At 44.5% G+C, this 12,040-nt stretch overlaps 1 protein-coding gene across 1 annotated transcript; it reads left to right on the forward strand.

Moving 5' to 3' along the window:
• The first annotated feature begins 413 nt into the window (after positions 1–413).
• Positions 414–9,582, forward strand: MLANA (melan-A). Its single transcript, XM_033173943.1, has 5 exons — positions 414–634; positions 2,426–2,520; positions 5,950–6,046; positions 6,702–6,806; positions 9,270–9,582. Exons 2-5 carry the CDS (start codon positions 2,447–2,449, stop codon positions 9,336–9,338), a joined length of 345 nt encoding a protein of 114 aa, XP_033029834.1. The 5' UTR covers positions 414–634; positions 2,426–2,446; the 3' UTR covers positions 9,339–9,582.
• The last annotated feature ends 2,458 nt before the right edge of the window (positions 9,583–12,040 follow it).

The following is a 12,040-nucleotide window of genomic DNA, read 5'->3' on the forward strand; positions in this document are numbered from 1 at the left end:
AATTTACATTTGTTTTACAAGATTGCAGGCTGAGCCCTTAACCAGCTTGCAGGGAAGTCTCTTTCCATAAACAGCAGAGGCCTTGCTGCAAGCAACCTCTTTGATGTCAAAAATGATGGAGCTTAGATAGGGCTGTCTCATTGGCACCCCCACAACTTCGGAGCCCCATCAGGCCACCCGATTATTAGAATTCAGGTGCAGTTTGAGCTGAGATGATCATACCTGCAGCTGTCCTTTGTATTTGTATTCAGCATTTGCTTCTGCCCCTCTGCAGTGCTTCAAAGAAAGAGGTCTGGATTGCTGCACACAACAATTGAACAGCTACTCTTTATTGTTTGCATAAGGCTGCAATCCTAGACACACTTAGCTAGGGAGCAAGTCCCACTGAACTGAATGTGGCTTCCCTCCGGGAGGGGTTTTGGGTAGAAATGGAAAGAACAGAAACCATTTCTTTGGTCTTAGCCTTTCACGCTAATTAAAGCGATCAAAAAGCTGCACCGCCAGGAATTCAAACTCGTGATGGTCATGAGAGCTCAGTAGTCCTAAGGAGGAAATTTAAAAAAAAGTAAAAAAGAGATAGAGGAGGAAGGAAATCTGGTTATGCCTTAGCACTCAGCCAGAGTCTGTAAGAAAGGTAAGCCTTGTTTATTTATTTCACAAGATTTTCACGTTGTATTAAATCTCAGTTTGACCAGTTTTCTTATCTCTGGGGGAAAAAATGTATTTGATTAAGAAATAAGTTTCTTAAATTGTGGGACCTTTAGCATGGGTCCCCCCACACACCTTACCTGACTGTGGTAGATCTGTAGTTTTAGTTCACAGCACAATTTACTATTCTGTGCACTGCTGAAATCAGAGACTGCGATCCTGCACTTGATAGGCTGTTTCAATCTCCTTTCATTTAATGAGATTTAAGTAGCATAGCTGTGGGCAAGACTGCAGCTAAAATGTTTATCTGTGTGCTTTTCTGGACGAAGCTTTTCAGTTTGATTTGATATGGCTGGTTAATTTTCCTTGGGTATTTACACAAATGACAACCATATAAATCCATCAGATTGTGACATTAGGAAAAGCACAGGGTAATATAAACTTCAGACAATGTTGGTCTACTGCCTTTGCAGAGTTGTGTTCATTTACATCCTAATAGCAAAATCTATTAAGTTTTTAGTTTTTTAAGTTTACACAATGTTCCAGTGTCTCTTTTTTCAAAATCAAGGGTCACCGAATTCTAAATCCTGGAATCTTTCTGTGTTCTTCAAACAGTGGTTCAGGGACTGGAAGTCTATTTCATTTTAAAAATACGTTTATTACATTTTGGTGTAATAACTGACCCAGCAATCAGTGATCTGGCGCCATTAAACAATTGATGCTATCTAGCTGTAAGAACACTCTGCCTACTTTTTATTATTCAAAACATTTACCCCTTTATTTTATGAATTAAAAGTGTGGGTGTTTGTTTTTAGCACACCAGGTTTAAATTTGATAGCCCTGCACTCCACTTTCTGTCTCTTTGCTACATTATCAGAATGTTTGACCAGCTAGCCCTGAATTGTCTGCTCTGATTGACAGCCGGTCTTCAGGGGCTCAGACAACATCTTTCACATACCGGTAACTTGCTCTCTGATCTACTTTTTAACTGGAGATGCAAGAGATTAAATATAGGATGATTCTGAATGCAAAGCCTTTGGCCTACCAGACGCTATAAAATGCATGTGCTCTGAACCTGCTATGAATATAGATATTCTGCAATTACACTAGTCTGAAATGTCCCCCCCCCCCCGCCGCCCTATAAAACCGGAGAGCATGGGAGCAAAGAAGTAAATGTGTGGGGAAATGTCAATGAGACTATTTATTTCACTTAGATTATTCACACGCAGAACTTTATTAAAATACTTTAATAAGCAACCAGCTCATTCACTCATTGAGATTTCCTTTTAGTGGTCAGTGCAAACATTTGCCTTTAATGCATCAATGTCTAATCATTTTCCCAGCATCCTTTTTTTCTCTTTCGAAGGATTGAGACGATATCTAAAGCAAACTGGAAAAGACAATAAAATAAAATTTTAAAAAACGTAAAAATAAAAACCGTTCTGAACCCTAGATCAGGCATAGGCAAACTCGGCCCTCCAGATGTTTTGGGACTACAATTCCCATCATCCCTGACCACTGGTCCTGCTAGCTAGGGATCATGGGAGTTGTAGTCCCAAAACATCTGGCGGGCCGAGTTTGCCTATGCCTGGACTAGATGGTCACCACCAAAGACTTCAGCTGAGTAGCTATGCATATTTGGGGGACATTGCCAGTAAGCTGTTTTCTTTCTTAAGAAACTGTCCTGTCAACAAGTGAAGCTGTGCCAAGATTATCAAGGATAGGCTACGATGAAAATGCCATGTAGGGAATGGTCACCCCTTTGTCCATTTTGTAGGTGTGATCTGAACCAAACAAGATGCCCAGGGGACAGCACTACCTAGATGGCAACTTTGCTCGAGGGAAGGGACCCACCTCTCTTTCAGCGGAAGAGTAAGCGGAGCATCACATTTATTGACAAACTATTTCAATGCCATTCCAAATAAGCAATTTTAGTCGCAAAAGGGAGAGTGGTTTTCTCCATCTGATTCAGTGTGTTGTTCAGATACAAGACCAGCTCTCAGCTCATCAATTTATAACCCACTATCCTCAACTGTGATTGTCCTAAGGGTGTGTCTGCATGAATGTGTTGTACTTGTTAGGCTTCTGATGTGTTGGTTCACTGCATCCAATCCCTCATATCTCCAGGCTTTTGAACATTGTCCACCCTGACTTCAGTAATTCATAGTTTATGCAGTAGACCAGGGAAGCAGCAGGGTCATCGTGAGAATGGCACAGTCTGAGCTACACCATAAGAGGCGGTAGCAGCCTGGCCCAAGGCTCAAATTATTGGGGTGGGGAAGCTTGGGGGCTTCTAATGAAAACCAAAAGCTGACTTTTCCAAGTAATTTAAGCCAAATTGTACCCCTCCCTTCTAATAACAGTAGTTAAATAGACTGTCACAAAACTGTGAGGACTGGGTTCCAGTAAGCATTGCAAAAGCCGGGACCTACATATGAATATAGGAGACCTAAAGAGGCCAGCCATGGCAACGTTATCTCTTAAAATACCTCCTGCTAGCCAGTGATCAAAGTCTTGGTCAACAGAGCAAGAATCTTGGAGAGATGGGAGTTGATAAGACAACACAGTAATTAATTCACCTTTTACTGAAATTCTCAGGAACAGGTTGACAATATTAATTACGCTCATAATGCTAATTACATTCATACTTACACAATCACATGACTGAGGGGGCCAGGTCCAATGTAGCCGATTTGGGTTAGCAGGGAGTCATAGGTGATGGTCTACAGAGCTTTGATCAGAACGCTGTTGCCTTGTTGTCTGCTGGACACAAAGTTGTCAATAGTCTGTGCTCTGGGATTTCCTGTGACTCAGGTTTCTGTGTTAGGAAATACCTCTCTGCACAAATAGACCGTTTCCCAGTGTGGTGTAGTGGTTAAGAGTGATAGACTTGTAATCTGGTGAACTGGGTTCGCTTCCCCGCTCCTCCACATGCAGGTGCTGGGTGACCTTGGGCTAGTCACACTTCTTTGAAGTCTCTCAGCCCCACTCACCTCACAGAGTGTTTGTTGTGGGGGAGGAAGGGAAAGGAGAATGTTAGCCGCTTTGAGACTCCTTCGGGTAGTGATAAAGCGAGATATCAAATCCAAACTCTTCTTCCCACATTCCTCTGAGGCCTCTGGTATCTTCCTCCGTGTCTTTCGTTCTGGTTGGTGTCAGACCCATCAGACCCAGCCAACTGAGGGTTGCCCAAGGTTGATTTGAGAGCCTGGCATAGCTCAGTTGGTAGAAAGAAAGAAAACACACTCAGTAGAAAGAAAGAAAGAAAGAAAGAAAGAAAGAAAGAAAGAAAACATACTTTGCTCATTTACACCCCCACTTTCTGCTACTTTATGCTGTAATGGTTTTTCAGGTGTCACTAGGAATTTGAGTTCATAGGCGTGCTGGAATCGAGACAATGGGGTTGGACAATGGGGTTGGACATATGAGTTCACAACGCCACACGCAATAGCTGCGAAAATAATCCTGCCAGAAATGGAATCGGCTTAGTTTGCTCTGCAGATATGCTTTGGGGAATATATGCACTTTGGAAGACCTGTATCTTAGTGGTTGAGCATCCATTTTGCATGCAGTAGTTCCCCAATTCAATCCCTGGCATCTCTAGGGAGGCCTGGGAAAGAATCCTGCTTGGAGCCCCAGAAAGCCTCTGCTAGTCCGGGTAGACAATACCCAGCTAGATAGAGCAAGGGTCTGACTCAATTTAAGGCACCTTCCTACATTCCTAAGTTGAATATCCCAAGCTTGATGGAACTTTCGACATAAAGATGTCATCTTCCTGAACACAGTGAGGTTTACATTGAAGGTGTCCATGGGAGGTCTTTCTTTGCAAGGGACGCGGGTGGCGCTGTGGTCTAAACCACTGAGCCTCTTGGGCTTGCCGATCAGAAGGTCGGCGGTTCGAATCCCCGCAACGGGGTGAGCTGCTCCCATTGTTCTTTCCCAGCTCCTGCCAACCTAGCAGTTCAAACGCACGCCAGCGCAAGTAGATAAATAGGTACCACTGTGGTAGGAAGGTAAGCGGTGTTTCTGTGTGCTCTGGTTTTCGCCACGGTGTTCTGTTGTGCCAGAAGCGGTTTAGTCCTGCTGGCCACATGACCCGGAAAGCTGTTTGTAGACAAACGCCAACTCCCTCGGCCTGAAAGCGAGATGAGAGCAACAACCCCATAGTCACCTTTGACTGAACTTAACCGTCCAGGGGTCCTTTACTTTTACCTTTCCTTTTTTTGCAGTAGCATCTTGCCTTTGGAATGACTTCTCTGAGGAGCATCTTGCTTCAGTTCTGCTTCCTTTTTTTATGGCAGGTGAACATGCTCCTCTTTGCCCACACCTCTAGTGGAGGTGCACTGAGTTTTGATAAGTTTGTTTCCACTGCCGCTCCTGCCTTATTTCTTTTTATTGTTCCGATTTTATTATTGTTCAATTTCAGCGTATTTATGTATTTTCCACCCCGGGACTTTCAGGTGAGAGGTGGGCTACAAACACCACAAATAAAAAAATACCGGTAATCATTTGTGCATTCACTTTTACGTCCCATCATCACCCTCAGCGTCTCCTCCACTGTGTGAGAGGTTGTCTCTTGGGTGAGATGCAGTTATGTGGCTGCCATTTCCACCTGCAGGATGCGGCTGGTACTGAATTTTATTTTTGAACTCAGCCCTTTCATCCCCTCTAAATCCTATTGGGTCAGTGTCGTAATAAGGAGATATTTCCATATCAAAATATATTCTGATGGAAGCCTCATCATGCAGTGTGCCAGTTGCAGCCCATAATCAAAAGAATAGAATAGAATAGAATAGAATAGAATAGAATAGAATAATAATTTATTGGCCAAGTACATTTTTCAATATACTCGGAATTTGCTTTGGCTACATTACAATGTAAAATACATTATACAAACAATAGTAATTTACAAAGCAAGAGCCGAGGCTGCCCTTCTCAGCGCCTCTTAAGCTGTGGCGGTTGAGTGTAGGCCCGCCTCCTAGGCCTGATGGAGTTGGCCAGAGGAGGGAGCGGTCTTCCCAGACACTCACGGCAGCAGCAACAGCCCATCTTCATTTCTTTGTTCCTGGCTGCCTGTGTGTTTTTTCTTCTTCACAAATTCTGTACTGAATATGCAAAGTTTCATAGAGTTGATTCAACATGCTTATCGCATTCCCTACGAAGCTACGAAACAAAAACCAGTTGTTGCATCTGCTGGTTTGCCTGGCCCCGTGTTAAAGCTGTGCTTCGCACATGACATAGTAAAATCTTCCTTTCCCCCCATATGTGTTTTGTAATGGTGTCTTCTTCTTTTCCGAACAGGGCTGCAGGCATTGGAATTCTTGTTGTGATTCTTACAGCTTTGCTGATTATTGGCTGTTGGTATTACAAAAAGCGCAATGGTTATAGAAGCCTTCTGGTAAGGATAAAAATTAAAATTAAAAAATGCTGCATCTCAGTTCTGCCCGGGATCCACAGTCCAGTAGTCTTTCCCCCTAAACTCTGATGTGCAAATACACTTCATGGTTACTCAGTACTGATGAGGCAAATACACTCTGCCCCTGCTCAGAGGTACGTTTGTATGGTACTGTACTGTACTTCCTATGATCTAGAGTTAAACCTAAACATAGGGAGCAGATACTAGCCCTGTCTTAAGTTAAGCCTTGGGTGTACACAATAGCCTATGACAGCCTTTGCTAGCCTGGTTGCCCTCTAGATGTTTGGGAGACCCCCATCAGACGCAGCCCGCAGAAGGTTGCCAAACGTTGATGCAGGAGGGATGGGTTGCAAGACTATAGCTTGTTAAGAATCACACATGCACTGTAGGGTGAGAGCAAGTAGGACCCCACTTTCACTGTGACTTAAAGAGCAAATTTTGTGCGAGACCACATGTGAATGTTAAAAAAGAAACATTACAGACAGATGATGTAAGCCACAAACAGATTTAGGACTCAAGTGCAAAACACTCAGACTTAATTCTCATTACTGATTTTTTTTTTTAAATTATGGACCTTCTAATTTTCCTTGCACTCAAATATCTCGTTTCTCTGCCCTTTTCTCCCTGTGTGCCACAGAGTAAGAATTTTGGAGGGACCACTGGAAGGATCTCGGAAGGCAAAAGTGGTTTGTTGGGCTCCAAATTGCCCTTGCAGGAATACAACAGCAACAGAAGCCATGTGGTAAGATTATCCTTTCTCTTAACATTTGGAAACCCTTTCCATGACCACCAGAAAGTGCAGTGAGAGGGCCAGTGGGGTGTAGTGGTTAGAGTTTTAGACTAGGACCTGAGAGACTGGGGTTCAAATCCCCCCTCGGCCACGTTGCTCACGGGATGACCTTGGACCAATCATTGCATCTTAGCCTAACCTACCTCACAGGGTTGTTCTGAGGTTAAAATGGGGGTGTCCATGTGACTTTGAGCTCCTTAGAGGGAAGGTGGGACGTAAAATGAACAAATAAATAACTGTTGCCGAAGAATCAACACCACACTGGTACAGAGTCATAGGGGCTGAATGAATTTTTAAAAATGAATTTTCCTTCCCGAGATCTTCAGATGGGGTGGTTGGTGGTGACCCCATGGGCTCTGAGGTTCAATAAGCCTTTACCAGGATCCAAGGCTTTAGTGTCCTGTGGAACTACTTGTCAATAGTGTTGGTTGACAAGGGAGGGTAATAGGTATACAAAAAGGAGAATTCCTGCATGCTGAGGTCCATGTTTCGGATGACTACTCTTCGGTGAGTGAACCCCAGCAGAGATTTAAAATAAAATATACGGTATATACAGCAAAGTAAAGTGCGGAAATATAGTCTGTTAGACCTTTAAAATATTCCCTTATGAGTTCCAAAACTTCCCTCTTCCCTTAGCATAGAAAATGGTTTACTTACAAATTCTTCAAAGGTCAGGTTCATGTGCTTTTCCATGCGGCTTTGACTGGCTGGCTAAGCCAAATGAAGGTAGCCAATGGGTCTCAAACCCTCAGCGAGTTACAGACTTCCCCTGTATGTGAAGACAGGCTCCGGCAGATTGAGTAGACAAGACCAATAGTGGTGTAGAGGGAAGTGAGGGGTAGATGGGACTCATCAACCTGAGAAGGTAGTCCATCTAGAACAGGGGTCCCCAAACTAAGGCCCAGGGGCCGGATGCGGCCCAATCGCCTTCTAAATCCGGCCCATGGGCAGTCCGGGTGCGTTTTTACATGAGTAGAATGTGTCCTTTTATTTAAAATGCATCTCTGGGTTATTTGTGGGGCCTGCCTGGTGTTTTTACATGAGTAGAATGTGTCCTTTTATTTAAAATGCATCTCTGGGTTATTTGTGGGGCCTGCCTGGTGTTTTTACATGAGTAGAATGTGTCCTTTTATTTAAAATGCATCTCTGGGTTATTTGTGGGGCCTGCCTGGTGTTTTTACATGAGTAGAATGTGTGCTTTTATTTAAAACTAGTGCTTTAAACCCATTAAATTAACGGGCGCTAGAACATTCCTTCTGGCGCTCTCTCTCCTCCACCGCTTCGCTTCCGCCTGTGCTCCCTTGGCTACCTTCCGGTCTTCCGCCCGGCTGCGCTCGCTCCCGCCATGGGTCCCCCCCCGGCTCCCTCGCCGCGCGGCCTTTCCGTTCCACCCGCCGGCTCCCTCTCTGCCTCGCCCGCCATGCTTCGTGGCTGGGCCGCCCCCAGGAAAGAGCCGCCTGGGGGTTTCTGCTCGATCCCTCGGAGATCCCGGGGCCCCTGCGCTCCCTTGCTCCCACCTGGGAGGCGCCGTAGTTGCTCTCGGGGTCGCTGAGCGGCACGCGGCGCGAAGTCTCTGCGCTCCAAGTCCCAACGGCTGACCGTGGGGCACATGCGCAGTAGCGCAATCCCACGGACACAGGGACTGGACGCAGAGACACTTGCACTTTATTAGTGTAGATGCATCTCTGGCTTATTTGTGGGGCATAGGAATCCGTTCATATTTTTTTTCCAAAATATAGTCCGGCCCCCCACAAGGTCTGAGGGACAGTGGATCGGCCCCCTGCTGAAAAAGTTTGCTGACCCCTGATCTAGAAGGAGGAAAACTAAAACTAAAGCTGCCTTGTCAGATACCTTCGGGAAGAGAAAGGGCTAAGGATTAAGCCTCACACAAATACGGATTGGAGTTGCAAAGATGGTTGGATGGTGTCTTGCAAGTCTCCTTCTGGCAGCTCCTGCAGCCAAGCTGCTGCCAAATGTCTTGCTCTGCTTTCCTTTGGACCCCATCAGCAAGTCTTGTTGTCTGGGCAGCCCAGGGTGCAGGTCATTTTGTTGCTGATAACACCGTGGTTCAACTTCATTCCCAGAGGCACACTCCATTGTCTCTTGAGACAGACAGATGCCAGCAATGTTCATAGAATCCTAGAGTTGGAAGAGACCCCAAGGGCCATCCAGTCCAACCCCCTGCCAAGCAGGAAACACCATCAAAGCATTCCTGACAGATGGCTGTCAAGCCTCTGCTTAAAGACCTCCAAAGAAGGAGACTCCACCACACATAATGATGTTTGAATGTGGTGATTATGGGAAGCGCATTAAGAAACGTCTGGCAATATTAGCTTAAGGAAGCTATAAAGCTTCTTAGTACCTACAACTTAGCATGTGAATAACTTTTCCCTTTCCCGACTTCCATTTTCACAGGTGCCTGATGCCCCACCGGCCTATGACAAAATATCCACCACCCTTTTGCCACTGCCATATGCACCATGAAGCAGGAACCATTAAATCCAGTGCTTGAACGATGACACACACCATCTTTAATTTTTAGCCACACCTCTCGAAAAATAATGCATGCTGTTGCAAATGTTTCTAGAAGCCATTACTGCTTAAGAAAACGCGGCTGTTCCCAATTGTATGAGATACCTGGGATGCGGATGCCTTTGTACCTGCGTTCCCAGTTGCCTTGAGTCCTTCAGTGTAAGAGATGCTGTGATATATTTTATTCCAGGAGCTATACCAATAAATACTGAAGAGCAAGAACCAGCCTTCATTTTCACTCAAGAAAATCACTGTTTTATAGTTTAAATCAGGAAGAATAAATAAGTAAATGGACAAAAGTACAAAGATTCACAAAATGTTTAGGGATATGCGTATCCTCAGGAAAAAAAACACACTGATAATAACCCTCACACATGGACTCTATTACTCTTTTGTTCTTTTTGAGATTTACTAAAAGAATAAATGATTTTATCTCTTTAATGCTTCTCATTATGTAGCATGCCAATAAATAAAGCCCCTTTTAGCTTCTTGTGCTTCGTTTGCTCAGCTCTCAGCGAACCAGTTGGCCTCCCAGGAGCCTCCTCCCTTGTCTCCCGAGCCATTTTTCTACAAGGCAAACTAGGCGTGAAGGTGGAATAGCCCATCTGAGATCCCACTTAATTCAAATAACAACACAATGATTTCGAGCGTGTGGCGGGGAAGGGGAGATTCTCATGGGTCCTGAAACCCACCTTTGCATTTTGATGCCAAACCATTTCTCCCTTGTTGTTTTCTCGCCCGCTAAAGGGTTTATCGGTACTCTATGGGGGGAAAGAAAAGCTGGTGCCAAGCCATTTCAGGGGGAAATCCTGGGTGGAGTAACTTAAGGGAATATTTCCACATTCAGGGGATGGGTTGCAGGGACAGGTATATCTAGAAAGCAATGCATGTGGGTGAAGATATCCCTGTTTCCTCTCTGGGGTGAACCGCAGCAGCCTTGTTCCATTTCATGTATACATAGCCCCATTGTGATATGGAAGATTCCATGGCAAGTTTTACCTACATCTTTTTTTTTCTTTAAGGTTACCATGGAAGTTATGGATTGGGGCCATTACTCTAGGACCAGGTTAACTATTTCCCCCATTTCCGCAATTTCAGACACTTCCAGAAGCAATGACCTGCGGGAGAATGGATGTGCCCAGTGCTTTTGGGGGGGGGCGGGCGCAGGGGTACGCATACCCCTAAACATGTTATGAATCTAAGTTTGGCCTCATTGAGGGGCAGTATTTCAATATGAGTAGGAAAATGAGAGTACCCCTAAACATTTTTTTTAATAGAAAAAAAGCACTGGACTTGCCTGTGTTGTATCTGTGCACCAACTTTGCTCCAAAGCCAATAGCAGCTTGGAGAGGCTTACACCAAGGAAACTGTGCATGGGGAAACGTGTTAAACTATCTATCCCACAGCACTGCAGTTGCAGTCCAAATAAGACTTATCCTATACAATTGTTTCAGCATATGCTTCCAGTACCAAGCCCATTATAGTGTAGGCACTGGGCATATAGACTGTATGGTGTCCATGGCACCCTGGGAGACTTATCTCAGCACCCACTGTTTTTTGGGTGTAGGTGTTTCGTCTGCTTTGGGGGGGGGTGAGTGAAATTGAGTTTCCAACACCCAGGGCAGTTCCTTAGACCAGTCATGTCCAAACGTGGCCCTCCAGCTGTTTTGGGACTACAACTCCCATCATCTCTAGCTAACAGGACCAGTGGTCAGGGATGCTGGGAACTGTAGTCACAAAACAGCTGGAGGGCCAAGTTTGGCCATGCCTGCTTAGACTTCTAAATGTGCCTCCAGTGGCCAATGTACTTCCTGGAGCTGGATTTCCCTTAAGCTTTGTATACAAATAAACCAAACTTATTAATTCCAAATACGTTTTCTCAATTTGATTTTTGCAACTGTTGAGCATGCCAACACGGTTGTTTGGGGTAAGTACCAGTAAACGATTTTTACGAATTCAATTAATCTGATTGTAACTGAAACATGAGAATTCTTGTTAATCAGGTTACATTTGTGAGTGAATTATATTGTATTTATTATTATCAACGCAGCAGGAAATCTTTGCAGATATTGGGCTTCATTTGAACAGTCTGCATTTGCTTTTTTTCTTTTTAAAGGAACTGTCTAGCCCAACAGAGATGATACTAAATGTGCAATCAGGTAGAAGACATTAATCAAGCAAATTGTACCACGTACATGATAAAATTAATAGTGGTAATTGGTCTCAGCCATTACCAGGAGCAGCTAAGGGGAGCTAATGTGCAGTTAATACTGGTGTTGCACTTAAATGGGGTGAAAGATAATGTGCTCTGTGAACATTTTGAGCGCAGCGAAACCCATTCCACTCTTTGACAGTGTCAGCCTAACTTCCTTGGCAGTAAACCAACTGCGTACCTGTAATGTTGGAAATGCGCTGGTGGGGTAATGGAAAGGCTTTGTTTGCCCTCAGCATCATTACCGCGTGGCATCAGGAAGTTACCATGTCTACTATAACATTCTGTTTCATGGCAAACAAAGAGTGAAGATAGCCAAAGTAGCAGACAAGAACAAGGACTGTAAACCAGTGTGTGTAAGGTAAGGTTTTTTTTCCCCCCAATAGACAATTTCACTGACCAAACAGCAACTTGTTTAAAGAATGGAGCACCAACATATTTT

The sequence above is a fragment of the Lacerta agilis genome, chromosome 16 (genome assembly GCF_009819535.1).
Source record: "Lacerta agilis isolate rLacAgi1 chromosome 16, rLacAgi1.pri, whole genome shotgun sequence".
Taxonomy (NCBI): Eukaryota; Metazoa; Chordata; class Lepidosauria; order Squamata; family Lacertidae; genus Lacerta; species Lacerta agilis.

Coding starts and splice junctions, on each gene's coding strand:
- MLANA (XM_033173943.1), top strand. CDS start 2,447: ATGCCCAGGGGACAGCACTACCTAGATGGCAACTTTGCTCGAGGGAAG. Junction 2,521..5,949: donor ACCTCTCTTTCAGCGGAAGA/GTAAGCGGAGCA, acceptor TTTTCCGAACAG/GGCTGCAGGCATTGGAATTC. Junction 6,807..9,269: donor ACAGCAACAGAAGCCATGTG/GTAAGATTATCC, acceptor CCATTTTCACAG/GTGCCTGATGCCCCACCGGC.